Source organism: Vigna unguiculata, chromosome 7 (genome assembly GCF_004118075.2).
Source record: "Vigna unguiculata cultivar IT97K-499-35 chromosome 7, ASM411807v1, whole genome shotgun sequence".
Taxonomy (NCBI): Eukaryota; Viridiplantae; Streptophyta; class Magnoliopsida; order Fabales; family Fabaceae; genus Vigna; species Vigna unguiculata.
Genome location: NC_040285.1, coordinates 22,535,231 through 22,550,402, shown reverse-complemented (window position 1 = coordinate 22,550,402; position 15,172 = coordinate 22,535,231). Strand labels below are relative to the sequence as shown.

The following is a 15,172-nucleotide window of genomic DNA, read 5'->3' as shown; positions in this document are numbered from 1 at the left end:
AGCTAATATTAAATATTATTTTTATTCATATATCATTTGAAAATTTGAAAATGATAATAGATATTATTTTTAATAATATTTAACTAAAAAATTATCGTTATTTTAAAATTATCGTTATTTTAACTAAAAAAAGGTGCAATTATAAGAAGAGCAGAAAGCACTTGGCCCAGGTGACCGTTAATTATTTGGACAAGGTTACTGACACAAGGTTAAATACTATTGGACCTTTTCAGACACAAGGTTAGGTATTTCTTCCTACACCTCGTAGACTTCTTCTGCACCTTCAAGAATTTTTTCAAATTTAAAAATATCCTTTCACCATTTGAGAAAAGTTACAGAAATCACACTCCTAAATTTACTTTTAGATATCAATTTTCGGATAAAATATTTTCGGACATCAATGTAGACTTCCGGATATAAAAAGAATATATATTAGATTTCCGATATATATATATATATATATATATATATATATATATATATATATATATATATATATATATATATATATATTATATATATATATATATATATATATATATATATATATATATATATATATATATATATATATATATATATATATATATATATATTATATATATATATATATATATATATATATATATATATATATATATATATATATATATATATATATATATATATATATATAACAATTTCTTATATATATTTTTTTATTTTTAGAAGTTTGATTTTTTTATCAGATGTCAACATTTATAAGTATTTATGTCGGAAGTTGACATTCAAAAATAAATTTGGGGTGAGATTTACTTAAATTATACTTTTGGATTTTAAAAGATTATTGGAGGTGTAGGATGAAATTCCCAACAAGATTACTAATTCTAATTGTATTTGGACAAGAGTCAATGCATTCCTATTGGCACCCCTAGTTACTGTTTAAACCTTTTACTATTTGGTTCAAAATACTTTTGATCCGAAAACTAGATTTATCCGTGTTAGTGTTTTTTTTCAAGAAAACATATCACGACAAAATCTTGTTTGTGCTATACATAATTTTAAAACTAAAAAACAAACATAACAAAAAATTGTTGTTGTCTCGTTATTGTTTTTTCCAATTAATACAACTTAAGTTTATTTTATTTTATTTATATTTTTAATTCATACTCCTCTATAGAAAAATAAGTTTTTGTCACGTTAAAAACAAATTAACAGAGCAAAGAACTTGTTTACTCCCGATTTTTGAAGAAAAAGTTTACGCAATCTAGTGAGTTAAAATTTCGAAAGAAAATTAATATAATGGAAAATCGTTCCACCAAATGTACTTTTTTGTCAAGCAATAAAAAGCAAAAAACTGTTTTTTTTTTTCATACAAATTAAACTTATTTTCATTTCGATATTTTTTTTTTAAATATCAATACAACGAAAACTTGTTCAAGTGGAAATATTTTCGTCGAAAAAAGAAAGCCCATTTCGTTGAATACAGGGGTGCCAATAGCAAGCCCAAACCACTTGTTCTATTCATTTCTGCTCCAACTACCAAGAAGACTGCGCAGACGCGTTGTAACTTTATTGGCTACTTTTCCCTGTTCTTTCTGCAGTATTGTATCGAATTCTATTGCTCTCCCACTACTACTATTCTCCGGTGACTCCTCCGCCACCCCAGCCACCGCACACTCAAACTGAACCATGGCGTTGTACGCGGTGTCGCGTCGTTTATCAGCTGGATCCAACTCAACGACGCTCCTTGCTCTGCGTTTTGCTTCCTCTTCCAGATCCTACTCCTCTTCATTCAGAGAAGAAAGAGACACCTTCGGACCCATTCAAGTCCCCTCCGACAAGTTCCTCTTCCCCGCCTTTATCTGCTTCTTTTCCATTTCTTTTTTTTTTCTTTTAATAATTAACCCGATTCTATTGTGTTTATGCACTGTTAATTAGATTATGGGGGGCACAAACTCAAAGATCGTTGCAGAACTTCGATATCGGTGGCCCTCGCGAACGCATGCCCGAACCCATCATTCGCGCTTTTGGCGTCTTGAAGAAATGCGCTGCCAAGGTTCAATAAACGTTTTCGCCTTTTCTGCATGCACTTCACCATAATCGTTTTCTAACTTGTTTTTTGGTCGTGGATTTCAACCTAATCGGTTGGTTGCCTTTTCATTATTGTTCTGTCCTCTTTCAATTGATTCATTTGTTTCCTAGTTCAGGTGAACATGGACTATGGTCTTGATCCCAACGTTGGAAAAGCGATAATGCAAGCGGCTCAAGAAGTGGCAGAAGGAAAACTAAACGACCATTTTCCTCTCGTTGTATGGCAAACTGGAAGTGGCACTCAGAGTAACATGAACGCTAACGAGGTTAGTGCTTTGTTGTTGCTACTATGTCAGCCGCACCAGACCTGAATGCTCTGGCTGACTGCAAATAATATATTACCGAACAGAACAGAGCACATTTAGGATCCTAGATTAGTGTATGATAAATATTCATCTTCATTGTATATTATACCCTTTTCATAATCGTATTTAACTCTTGAGAATCTGTTTCGTTTTTTTTGGGGAACATTTCTGAAGTAATGCGTTCTCATTTTGCGTTGGAAAAAGTCATTTTAATTTTTCTGAACTTTTCAGGTTATTGCAAACCGAGCAGCAGAGATTCTTGGCCATAAGCGTGGTGACAAGTTTGTGCACCCAAATGACCATGTCAATAGATCACAGTCTTCTAATGATACATTCCCAACCGTAAGCATCTTACAATGACATGTTCCCCAATTTCTTATTGAGTAGGCTCGTTCGCTATCAACGCAGTGCAGTTTCTGATAGTGTTTCTTATATTTTGTTTACGTGCTATTCTGGTATTTTTAGAACATTGATTTCTTTATAATCTGTATCTGTTTACTTCTTTCAAGGTAATGCACATTGCAGCTGCAATGGAAATAAACTCAAGATTAATCCCCAGCCTGAAAACCTTACATGGCACCCTGAACTCAAAGGTTTGAATTTTAGTTCATACTTTTAGACTAGTTAGTTTGTCTGATAGATTACAGTTCTCCTCCTGCCATTTTTTGAGTTGTACCATCCTGACTAAAGGGGATTTTGAGTACTTTGCATAATACCTGACTTGTTTCTTCCGGGTTAATTGAAATATGTGATGTAAATGTACGAAGAGTTAATTGATTTATATACTTCAGTTTTTATATGATTATCTAATGGTTCAGGGTTTCTAGCCATTTTGCCAATACTAATACTGTCAACACGGTATATAAAAATTGTCTAGTGTATTATAGCATAGTAAAATTTCCTAGTACTACTCTAAGCTTGTGGTTTTCTCTGGCTTTTTTTCTCGATTTTTCTTTTGGTCTGCCAGGTATGTAATTTGCATTCAAGATATCCAGTGAGTTATATGACAGAAAACATGCAAGGGACCTTCTAAATTAGATAAAATATAAGCCTTTCAGATGGAATCCTATAAACTGAAAGCATTTGACTTTGTAATTGGTTTTCCTCGAATATTCTTTCTTATCATTGTTTTGTTATATCAGTTGTAATTATTTTTGGCCTTTTTTTTTTCCAAAAAATGGCAGTCAATTGAATTCAAAGATATTGTCAAGATTGGACGCACTCATACTCAAGATGCAACACCTTTGACTCTAGGCCAGGAGTTTAGTGGGTATACAACACAAGTAAGCTTGCTTATGTTTAGCTCGTGGTGTTTTGTATTTTCGCTATCATTGGTGTTGCATTGTAGAAATACAGACAGTACTTGAGGAGTAATTTCTCGTTCCTTTTTCCTTCATCTTCATCTGCAGGTGAAGTATGGTATTGATCGAGTAATTGGCACATTGCCGCGCATGTATCAGGTTAGACAAGCAAATACAATTTACAAAAGCTAAGTGGTTGTTCTTTACTATTTTCTTTTGGAGTTCTGATTCTGACTTAACAGAGATGTTACTTGATGAACAGCTTGCCCAGGGTGGTACAGCTGTAGGGACTGGATTGAATACGAAGAAGGGGTATGTATGGTTTTTGGATAACGAAGTTGTGGTTCTTATACTTTACCTTTTCAACATTTCGGTGTGTTGTTTTACTTTTGTAATTTGGTATTTTGTTCTTTACCAAAAAGAATTTGATAGCAGTTTTCTTTTTCATTCTGTTTAGAATATTCAGTCTTTTTTTACCATCATTCAGTACCAAGGAATGGACGCTGCCTGCACTGACATGCATGCACGTTTTCCACCACTGATTTTTATTTATTATGGATGTAGTTGTTGAAAATTGGATATTTTCTATACCCTCTAGAGAACTTATGTTTGAGTTTATTTTATTGTGAAAATAACTACCACCACCGGCCTTTACTTTTAGGCTGAAGAAAATTCAACTTGTAAAGAAATAAATTTGGATAAACAGTGATAGTTCTCTGGATGAAATTCAGGTTTGATGCTAAGATAGCAGCAGCTGTAGCAGACGAAACAAATCTGCCTTTTGTTACGGCAGAAAATAAGTTTGAGGCCTTGGTTTGTTACTACAACTTTTCCCCTCGTATTTATTGTGTCATGTGTTATTTCATTACGTCAGATTCTTTCATTGAAGTTGCTTTGCAAGCAGTAAAACATTGGAAATGTGTTAATATTCTTCTTTTGCAGGCTGCTCATGATGCTTTTGTTGAAACCAGTGGAGCCCTTAACACCATTGCAGCCTCTTTGATGAAGATTGCTAATGATATTCGGTTATTAGGAAGGTACGGTGCTACTTTGATGATACTGATTGACGGATTGCTTATTATGTTCAATAGAAAATTAATCATATTCTTTTATGATTTTTAATTGCTATCCAAATATAGTGGTCCACGTTGCGGTCTTGGTGAACTCATTCTTCCTGAAAATGAACCGGGAAGCAGTATTATGCCTGTAAGATTTTCATGCTGACTGAATTTGTATTTGTTAGACGAACCAGTTGTTCATTATTTTATTCGCCTTACAATTGGAAATTGACTCTAAGTCACGGCCATATTCTGTTTCAGGGGAAGGTTAACCCTACCCAGTGTGAGGCTTTGACAATGGTGTGTGCACAGGTAGAGATCAATTGGCTTCATTCTATTGAAATACTTATTAATGAAGTACTGATTGGAAAAGTCTATATGACTTGGTAATAAATCACACGGTTTAGGGACTTGAGCTTTCTGAATAGGTGTCATTATTTATAAATTTCAGGTCATGGGAAACCATGTTGCAGTTACAGTGGGTGGATCAAATGGTCATTTTGAGCTCAATGTGTTCAAGCCAATGATTGCCAGTTGTCTCCTGCATGTATGTTTTGCATATAATATGTGTTATGTTATTGTTAATCTACCAATCAATCACAGTGAAACTTCTGACTAGCTGTTATTTGGTTCAAATTTTTTACGCCAAACTATAAAACTTGGCTAGAGATTATTGCTTTGGCTGTCAGATTAATTTAATGAAAAGCAAACTGAATTCTGTTTTGTATACTTACACTTGGACTTCTAAACTAGTCTAAGAGTCCAAGTACGCATGGTTCATAGACAACGAGATTGTTCAAGCAGCACTAAGCTTAATATACGGCAGCATAAGTTAATTCCTATGCTGTTCCTCTGTCAGTTTCGAATCAGAAAATTTATATGATACAAGTCAGGTGGACTTGGCTGGAAAGTTGATGCTCTTTGCTATGTTAGTAAAATAGGAAACAGGGATGGAAGATGCTTTAGATACCCTTATGGTTTACTATTCTTGTTTTCTACACTGTTCATGTGTCTGTTGTGATGAGATGGTATATGGTGATGCCCCACAAAATGGAAGATAAAAAATGCCAGGGCGTGTGCAGAATAAGGACACCATGGTTGCTTTTATGGATACTTCAAAATTTTGCAATATAAATTAATAGATACAACTGTATTCCTTAAAAGATGTACTGAAATGCCTAATCTTTATTTTTATTGCGATAGTCACTGAGACTGCTTGGAGATTCATCTGCTTCCTTCGAAAAGAATTGCGTGAGAGGTATTCAAGCTAATAGGGAAAGAATTTCAAAATTGCTGCATGAGGTGAGTTACTTACTAATTTGAAACAACAAATCTCAGATGATGCCAGTTAGACTTAACCCTTGTGCTAATTTACTTTGTTTACTTTTAATTCACCTTGCAGTCACTTATGCTCGTCACATCCTTGAACCCAGTAAGTTTCCCGTCGTCTACTCCAGTAACTTTCTACTTTTCAATTTTTTTTTTCTTGATACTGAATCGAATCTGTCTGTGTTACAGAAAATTGGTTATGACAAGGCAGCGGCAGTTGCCAAGACAGCCCACAAAGAGGGGACTACTCTAAAGGTGACAATGAGGCCCTGTTATACTTGTTTTGCTGTTTTTCTTGCTTATTTTTACCTCTCTTTTAACAAATAAAAATTTAAGAAGCATATTCTTTACACGAGTATCCTTGTAGACGCAGAACCATTTAAACTCCTCTATTGGTTACCGTCATTAGTAGTTGTGCTGTTTATATGAATGAATGATTCCTTAATAATTTCTATGCTTTTCGTGGATGTCCAATAAATAGTTGAGACTAAATATCGAAATTGAAATGATTGTTTAGGAAGCTGCACTGAAACTCGGAGTGCTGAGCTCAGAAGACTTTGACAAGCTTGTGGTACCTGAGAAAATGCTTGGACCATCCGATTGACCGGCTCATAATGTTTTGTTCTGATAATTCCTTGTCTCATCATCGGCTACGTTGAGGTAGAATTTTTTTAGCCATACCCATTGACTGGATTGATAAATGGCAATCCAATATTCAATAATTTTAGCTTCCTTATTTGATATTCGTGAGGGAAGAGCTCTTCCAAATTTGTAACGAGACAATGTATTGAAGAAACATACAAACTTACCCACATAAAGAGAAAAAATGTTATTTATTGTCCTTGCACTTTATTTCCAGTGGCTTTCGAATTGCAAGTTTTTAATAGTAGTGAATAATTTTTCATATTTCTATCTTGCGTAATCGACGAATCTGTGTAGGTGCTAAAGAAGGGAAGGAGATGAAAAACGGGTGTTTAATAATGTTTATATAGTAGTTACAAATCTTAATTTCTCTATCATCTTTATTTCTCGTTAATGTAATGTGTTTCTTAAATAATAATAAAAATAGTAACAATAGTAATGGGGTTGAATTTGTACCATCCAACTTCTATGGTTCTTCACCATACTTCAATTAGGCCGTCCGCTTAACCAAAAGTTTTCATGCACACATTTTAGTGGGAAATGTTTGATTTAATTAATTTATTTAAAGAAGTGTATGTATAATTTATAGATTGATCTGAGTTACTAGTACTATGCGGCCCCTGACTTTAACATAATTCGCAGTAACATCATGAATTATTGACTTTAATTTTCTAAATTTATGACAATTTATTACGTGAAAACGCAAATAACATAGCAACAGTCTTTGTGGAAGCTTTATTAATTATTTTTGTATAATTGTTTAGTAACAGATATTTAAAGATTCTACTGTCTTTATATGTATATTTTGAGTTGAAAGTGCAGTTTGCGTTTAATTTTTGAGAATTATTGATCCGTGTGATCGATTCCTGGTCGGGCGGGAGTGGCCACATTGCTCATATTATTATTGTGCACAGATTAAGAAACTGCTTTAAATCCCGAAAAGGAAACTGTCTGGTGAAAGTTATTACTTGTTTGTTAGAACAGTATTTGTGGTCGTATTTGTACAGGTATAATACTATATATAATAAGTATAATTGAAAGCTTATTGGTTAGATTTGAAGGGATCGAAGAGCATGGACTTGGGTTTGTATTCCGTGAGAGAAGAAAGAGATAGCTTTGGATCAATTGAAGTTCCCTTGGACAAGTTCTTTCACCTTTCTTTGCCACCTTTATGCCTCGTTTTTCCATTTCCTCTGTTTTTGTTTTGAAAGAATGAGTTGTTTTGTGATGTTTGTGCACTGTTAATTAGATTATGGGGAGCACAAACTCAGAGATCGTTGCAGAACTTTGATATTGGTGGGCTTTCTGAACGCATGCCCCAACCCATCGTTCGTGCCTTTGGCATCTTGAAGAAATGTGCTGCCAAGGTTCAAATGTGACCCAGCTTTTATACATTCCACAATTTTTTAGATCATTTATGCTTATTTATTTCATAATCCAACTCATGCCTACTTTACTCTTTTATAACCTTTTTCTTTTAATTTTTTTTAGTAATTTGATGATTGAAACCGACTGAATTTGCAATCCATCTGAGTTCAGATTTTCAAGTTAATCTTAAAATAAATTTAATTCAAACCAATCAATCTTTCAAGTTAAGAATATATTGGATCAATCATTTCACATTTTTTTTTAAATTGAACTTTACAAAATCAGTGTGTGAAATGAAGTTTACACCCTAATCAATATTGGATTTCTAACCCACTTTGTACGTTGTATATATCTTGAACGTATGACTAGACATTAATAAATTATATAACTTAACAAATAATAAATTTGACTAGGAACGAATTTCGGATAACTTTGATATTATCTTGAAAATATATTTATATTTAACTCAAATTTACAAAACATATTTGTAAATTAAAGTTTACACTAACTTTTATATATATATATATATATATATATATATATATATATATATATATGATAATCTTACCTTCCCTAACATATTTCCTAAATTCCAATATTTTTGTAATGAAACGATCGTAAAACATGATCTTGAATAATAAAGAAAAGAAAAATTGTATATCAATATAAATTACTTGTCATAAATTTAAAATAAACCCATGATTTCAAATTTTTTATTACATAATTTATTTACAACAGATTTGTTAAAAATATTTATTTTATTATAAATATTATTTATATGAAATAATTTTTTCTTGACACACATGGTAAAATACGAATTTATATGGAACTTAGATTTATGAAAGAAAAAAATAAATGATACTCTATTTATATTGATTATTTTTGTGTACTTATTATATTTATTTCTCGAAAGCTGATTTGAGTCAGTTTATAGAATATGAAATCATATATTTTAAAATCCTAAAAGTTAAAAGAAAAAATGTTTTAGGTTCTGATCAACATTATAATATTGAAAAGCTGAATTTACTTTTAAGAAACAAGATATTGCATTATATAACTCTCCTAAAATAATTAAATTTTACAACAATTAATTGAAGGGTTGGTTTCTTTTATTGCAAAATTGAGTGGAGATAAGGCTACTTTAAATAATATTGAACCCATTTGGGTTGTCGATGATGCAAATTTGTAGAACGACCACATACACAACTTCCTATGTTTGATGGCACTATTTTTCGGTGTGTGAGTGTCACCGTAGTTAGTTTTGGACAAATTTGTGATATTATGTTTGGTGTTCATCACAAGTTTGAAAATGGATGTGTGTTCGGTGAAAAAGAGAATGTTTATAACACAAAAATTTTAGTTATTATTGTGAAAATTAGTTTTTGAAAAGCAAAATTACTCAAATCTTTTGATATTAAATATGTTAAATGGTAGATGAAATGAAAATAGAATTCATATAAAGGATATGATTTTATGCATTGTTTTTTATTTTTTCAAAAATAGATATAAGTTTACCTATGTGATGAGAAATAATTGGTATATTTTGAGATACCATCCTTACTCAGATGTTATAATACATGACAATACCTAATATGCATGAGTTTTATGAAAAAATAAAAAAAGCCAGATGAAATCAGTTTATTATTTTAGGAAAAATGAAATGCTAAAAATATTCTATTGTAGAAGTTGGATAAATAAACAAATTTTATAAGCAATAAAACATAAAATGAAAATTGAAATGTTAGATTAAATTTAGAAAATATATTTCTGAATGCAGGTGAACATGGAGTATGGTCTTGATCCGAATGTAGGAGAAGCGATAATGCAAGCAGGTGAAGAAGTAGCAGAGGGAAAACTGAACGAACATTTTCCACTCGTTGTATGGCAAACTGGAAGTGGCACGCAGAGTAACATGAATGCTAACGAGGTTGCTACAGTTAAGCTTCAGCAGCACACAGTTTAGGATGGTACCAAGATTATTGTTTTTTCTCCCCTCAATTTTTCAGGTTATTGCAAACCGAGCAGCAGAGATTCTTGGCCATAAGCGTGGTGAAAAGTTTGTACACCCAAATGATCATGTCAACAGATCACAGTCTTCCAATGATACATTCCCAACTGTAACCATCTTAAACATAGTTTCGTATTGATTTTTTGTTTATCTACTGTCATACCTTGTTTAAAATATTGTTTTCTTTTTAATCTGTGTTTGTTTACTTCTTTTCAGGTAATGCACATTGCAGCTGCAATGGAAATAAACTCAAGACTAATCCCCAACCTTAAAATCTTGCACGGTACACTACACTCGAAGGTTTGAATTGTAGTTCATATATATGAGCTAGTGGTTTTATCTGGTTCTATATCTCACTTTTCCTTTTATTTATCGTTTATGGCTGTGTGATTGAATTTCTCTGAATGGCTTTTGTGATACCAGTCAATTGAATTCGAAGATATTGTGAAGATAGGGCGAACTCATACTCAAGATGCAACACCTTTGACTCTTGGTCAAGAGTTTAGTGGGTATACTACACAAGTAAGCTTGCTTGTGTTTGGCTCGAGCTGTTCCATATTTTCGCAGTACTTGGGGAGTGATTTCTGGTTGTTTTTTCCTTTATCTGCAGGTGAAGTATGGTATTGAGCGAGTAATTGCCACATTGCCGCGCATGTATCAGGTTAGAAAATCAAAAGCTAAGTGCTTCTTTTTCACTGTTTTCACTAAGCAGTGATGTTACTTGATGAACAGCTTGCTCAGGGTGGTACAGCTGTAGGGACCGGATTGAATACAAAGAAGGGGTATGTTTGTTTGATGATAAATGGTGTTTTCTATATTTTATTTTCATAAATTTGGATACTTTTTTTCTGGATGAAAATCAGGTTTGATGCAAAGATAGCAGCAGCAGTAGCCGAGGAAACAAATCTTCCTTTTGTTACGGCAGAAAATAAGTTTGAGGCCTTGGTTTGTTTCTACAACTTTTCCTCATTGTATTTAATGTGTAACATGCTTAGTTTTTTCATTAGACACGGTTCTTTTGCAGGCTGCTCATGATGTTTTTGTTGAAACTAGTGGTGCCCTTAACACTGTTGCGGCTTCACTGATGAAGATTGCTAATGATATACGGCTATTGGGAAGGTTGGTAACTAGAAATTGTAATTTTATGTTGAATACAAAATGAATCGTATTCTTAACGCAATCCAAAATATAGTGGTCCACGCTGTGGTCTTGGTGAACTCATTCTTCCGGAAAATGAACCAGGAAGCAGCATTATGCCTGTAAGATTCTCAACTGAATTTATTTTTGTTACACAAAATTGGAATTTGAATGTAGAGCACAACCATATTCTCTGTTTCAGGGGAAGGTTAACCCTACCCAGTGTGAGGCTTTGACAATGGTTTGCGCACAGGTAGAAACAGTTTCTTTAACTTGTAATAAAGTCACAACGTGAAGTTTTTATGACCAAAAATTCCTGAATTGTTTTCGTGATTCGAAATTTCAGGTAATGGGAAACCATGTTGCGATCACAGTGGGTGGATCAAACGGTCATTTTGAGCTCAATGTGTTCAAGCCAATGATTGCCAGTTGTCTCCTTCGTGTATGTTCTATGTATATATCTTCTGTGTTGTGTGATATTTGTAATTTATGAATCACATGATTTGAATATTTTTCCTTTTAATTTTTACAGTCTGTAAGACTGCTGGGAGATTCAGCCGCTTCATTTGAAAAGCATTGTGTGAGAGGTATTCAAGCTAATAAGGAAAGAATTTCAAAATTACTTCATCAGGTAAATTCTTCACTTATTTGAAACAAATAATTGAATTATGTTTAAAGTTTGGTTCTTAATTACACTCTTATGCTAATTTAGTTCTTAATTGCAGTCACTGATGCTTGTGACATCCTTGAACCCAGTAAGTTTCCTCTTGTCTATCATGAAAGTACCTAACTTTTATAATCTTTTGAAACTGAATTTTATGTGTCTGTTTCAGAGAATTGGTTATGACAAGGCAGCAGCAGTTGCAAAGACAGCCCATAAAGATGGAACAACTCTTAAGGTGATGATCGCATGTTATACTTGTCTTGTGTTTGTTTTGCATATGTTGACCTCTCTTTTTGAATATTCAAATACAATATTTCAGTAGCATATTCTTTGTACCAGTATCCTTGCAGAAGCAGTTAAACTTTTGTATGAGTTTCCTTTAATATTAATTGTTGTGCTGTTTATATGAATGAATTGATTCCTTAATAATTTCTGTGCTTTTCGTTGATTGCCATTAAATTTTGGGTAAATATCGAAGGTGAAATGATTTTTCAGGAAGCTGCATTGAAAATGGGAGTGCTGAGCTCTGAAGATTTCGACAAACTTGTGGTACCTGAGAAAATGCTTGGACCATCCGATTAACTAGCTCCTAATGTTTTGTTTTAATGATTCCTTGTTCCATTAAAATACCTTATTTTGAAACTGTTATGTATGCTTTAAACCAGGCTAAAAGTTGGTAAGAATAATTGTATTGCATTGTTATAGGGATGCGGCTTAAAAGATAATCTAATGGATATTATTTTGCTTGAATGTAAATTTGCAAGATAAAATTAAGGATTAAATATGTTTTTGGTCCTTAACTTTCAGTGAATTTTGGAATTAGTTCATTTTGAAACTTTGGACCAATTTAGTCCTTCATCTTTCGGAATACATGGATTTAGTCCTTTTAATCAAATTTTGTTAGGTTTATTTGATATTTAGTACACATTTTAGGATTTAGGATTCTATTTGAGTTGTTTATACTGTTTGACACATTTTTGTTTTAATGTTAAGTCAAATACTATCGTGAAACGCGCTTGAAATATCAAATAAACTTAACAAAATTTGATTAAAAAGACTAAATCCGCGTATTTCAAAAGAAAAGATGAAGGACTAAATTGGTTCAAAGTTTAAAAATAGATTAATTCCAAAATTTACTGAAAAAGTTAAAGGACAAAAACATACTTAATCCTAAAATTAATTACCCACCAAAGCAAACACTTGGCAACATTGAATAGTTGTTAAGCAAGAGAACATCATTATTATTTACCATAAAAATTTTCTTACATTGTCTTGGTAGGAAGTGAGGATGAATCTCCTTCCCATAATACATGATCTGGTGTCAAAAGTATTGTATCTCAGCTGGATGGATGTTATAAACTGAATAAGGATAAAGTGGTAAAATAACAATTTTTTCCTCATTCCAGCCACTCTGCAAAGGGGTCAAAATTTGAACTTTTCCTCCTTTCTTTCTCATAAAACTATAATTATCCATAGAACGAAACTATAAAATCCACGTCTTCCTATCTGAATAGATAGAAACGAACACAACATTATAAAATTTAATAAATAAAAAATATATTTTAAAATAAAATAATATTAAAATAATTAATTTATATTAAAATTTAAGGGAATTGATTTTATTTTATTTATAATTTAAATATTTTTATTTTAACTATTTATTTTATTTAATATAAAATATAACTATTAATAAAATATCAATTTTTCTATTTTTTTATTAACTATATATTTCTATTATATAAGAATATATTAATAAATTATTAATTGTATTATTTTATCTATTATTCTAATACTTTAATTTTAATTAATTGTTTTATGTATACAGATATATATTAGTAATATAATTTTTGAAAACATTACTCCTTTTCATAACCTAAAAAAATTATATTAAAATATTTATTATGTAATTGATTAGATGAACCTAAATAATTGATTAAGTTAATAAATAATTTTTTATTATTTATATGGAATTGATCAGGGAAATGGAAGGTCTATTATTTTTATATTTTTATTTTCATATCTTCACACTTCGCAGTGGGAAGTTTAATATTTAATTTCTACTTTATTTTTGTGATTTTTATTTCATTTTTTATATTTTAATTGTTTGTCGATTTTGGTAAATAATTTATTCTCTAATCGAAATGCACCGGTACTAAAATATGTATTGTTTGTTCTCGTATAGAGTACAATTATCACAATTATTTCAAACAAAAAACATTAAGTTAACTTAAATGATCAATACCTTGAAAAATTAAATAATATATATGTCCACCATTTATTCAATTCAATCACAAAATCAGATATGATTACACTTTTTTTTTTTCTCAACAAAAAGACCTAGTAACCACACACATCATAACTAGTTTTTTCCCTCAGCAAATGATCAATTATCTGTGATGTATTTGGAAAGTATTGAACAAACTTCACCGAACAATAATGTTATATACAAATTTAAAAAAAAAAAAAAACATCAACAATAACTCAACTTAGTCACATTAATTTATTGTACATATTTAAAGTCTTGTACCGTAACTTTCACCAATTTTTATCTTATGATATCTTAAATTACGTAATTTAGATTGTTATTAATTGATGAAACTTGAATATCTTTTTTATGGGTTTTAATATTCGATGTCATTATCCACAAACTAAGTCATATTATCATCTCATTCCTTTTCTCAACAAATTCAACCATTATATATTTCGATTAAATTCATCAAATTTCAATCACAATTTATAACGAACTTCATTTAAACAAATAATCAACCACATTATATACCTTTAATATATAAAGAACTTCTTTAAACAATAAAACATAAGTTTTAAAAGGTATCACTTGAGTAAAACACTCTATGGAGCAACTTTCCTCTAGTAAAAGAAGAGATTTACTCTCAAGTTGTAAACTAGTATCTTAAACAACATATATAACGTTTGATCGATCTAAACCAGATGACGAGAGAATTGATTTGATATTTTGCTTGCTTGCTTGCTTTAACATCCAGCAGAGCCTTTGAACGCTCAAATCCTTAGAGGAAAAATATTGTTTTGCTCTTTACTTCACTCAAACTACAAGTTATAACTAGAGTAAGCAATACTTTTAGTTTAGCACTTAGATAAATGCTAAAGCAATAGTATTTTGTCTTAATATTAAATATCACACTAAAGAATTTCTTGTGCAATCAATCAAATACTTAAAGTATATGTAGAATCAACAAGACCACAACCACCTCAAAGCTTTTTCGAATGAAATATCAATAATTCTAACTTATTTCAAACAATTTCCAACA

At 31.3% G+C, this 15,172-nt stretch overlaps 2 protein-coding genes across 3 annotated transcripts; both read left to right on the top strand.

Annotated features, from left to right (window-relative positions):
• Positions 1-1,531: 1,531 nt before the first annotated feature.
• LOC114192758 (fumarate hydratase 1, mitochondrial) lies at positions 1,532-6,918 on the top strand. The gene is made up of 17 exons (XM_028082566.1): positions 1,532-1,823; positions 1,921-2,038; positions 2,190-2,339; positions 2,610-2,720; positions 2,888-2,971; positions 3,563-3,661; positions 3,788-3,838; positions 3,942-3,991; positions 4,411-4,492; positions 4,622-4,716; positions 4,819-4,885; positions 4,999-5,049; positions 5,189-5,284; positions 5,941-6,039; positions 6,140-6,169; positions 6,256-6,321; positions 6,584-6,918. Exons 1-17 carry the CDS (start codon positions 1,672-1,674, stop codon positions 6,668-6,670), a joined length of 1,488 nt encoding a protein of 495 aa, XP_027938367.1. The 5' UTR covers positions 1,532-1,671; the 3' UTR covers positions 6,671-6,918.
• Positions 6,919-7,762: 844 nt separating this feature from the next.
• LOC114192469 (fumarate hydratase 1, mitochondrial-like) lies at positions 7,763-12,611 on the top strand. 2 transcript variants are annotated; one of them, XR_003606108.1, is made up of 17 exons: positions 7,763-7,852; positions 7,958-8,075; positions 9,854-10,003; positions 10,083-10,193; positions 10,301-10,384; positions 10,508-10,606; positions 10,695-10,745; positions 10,817-10,866; positions 10,948-11,029; positions 11,109-11,203; positions 11,277-11,343; positions 11,424-11,474; positions 11,568-11,663; positions 11,754-11,852; positions 11,934-11,976; positions 12,055-12,120; positions 12,381-12,611. XR_003606108.1 is itself a non-coding variant. In XM_028082202.1 (17 exons), the coding sequence occupies exons 1-17, from the start codon at positions 7,782-7,784 to the stop codon at positions 12,465-12,467; spliced, it is 1,407 nt and encodes a 468-aa protein (XP_027938003.1). In that variant the 5' UTR covers positions 7,763-7,781; the 3' UTR covers positions 12,468-12,581. The 2 variants fall into 2 exon arrangements, 1 of the variants encoding a protein (XP_027938003.1); XM_028082202.1 differs by having other exon boundaries at positions 11,947-11,976; positions 12,381-12,581.
• The last annotated feature ends 2,561 nt before the right edge of the window (positions 12,612-15,172 follow it).

What these genes read in the sequence shown, in the direction of transcription:
- LOC114192758 (XM_028082566.1), top strand. Translation starts at nt 1,672, where the DNA reads ATGGCGTTGTACGCGGTGTCGCGTCGTTTATCAGCTGGATCCAACTCA. An exon ending in ATTCAAGTCCCCTCCGACAA is followed by an intron (nt 1,824 to 1,920) that starts GTTCCTCTTCCC and finishes ACTGTTAATTAG; the next exon opens with ATTATGGGGGGCACAAACTC. An exon ending in AAGAGGGGACTACTCTAAAG is followed by an intron (nt 6,322 to 6,583) that starts GTGACAATGAGG and finishes ATGATTGTTTAG; the next exon opens with GAAGCTGCACTGAAACTCGG.
- LOC114192469 (XM_028082202.1), top strand. Translation starts at nt 7,782, where the DNA reads ATGGACTTGGGTTTGTATTCCGTGAGAGAAGAAAGAGATAGCTTTGGA. An exon ending in TTAGTGGGTATACTACACAA is followed by an intron (nt 10,607 to 10,694) that starts GTAAGCTTGCTT and finishes CTTTATCTGCAG; the next exon opens with GTGAAGTATGGTATTGAGCG. An exon ending in TTGCCAGTTGTCTCCTTCGT is followed by an intron (nt 11,664 to 11,753) that starts GTATGTTCTATG and finishes TAATTTTTACAG; the next exon opens with TCTGTAAGACTGCTGGGAGA.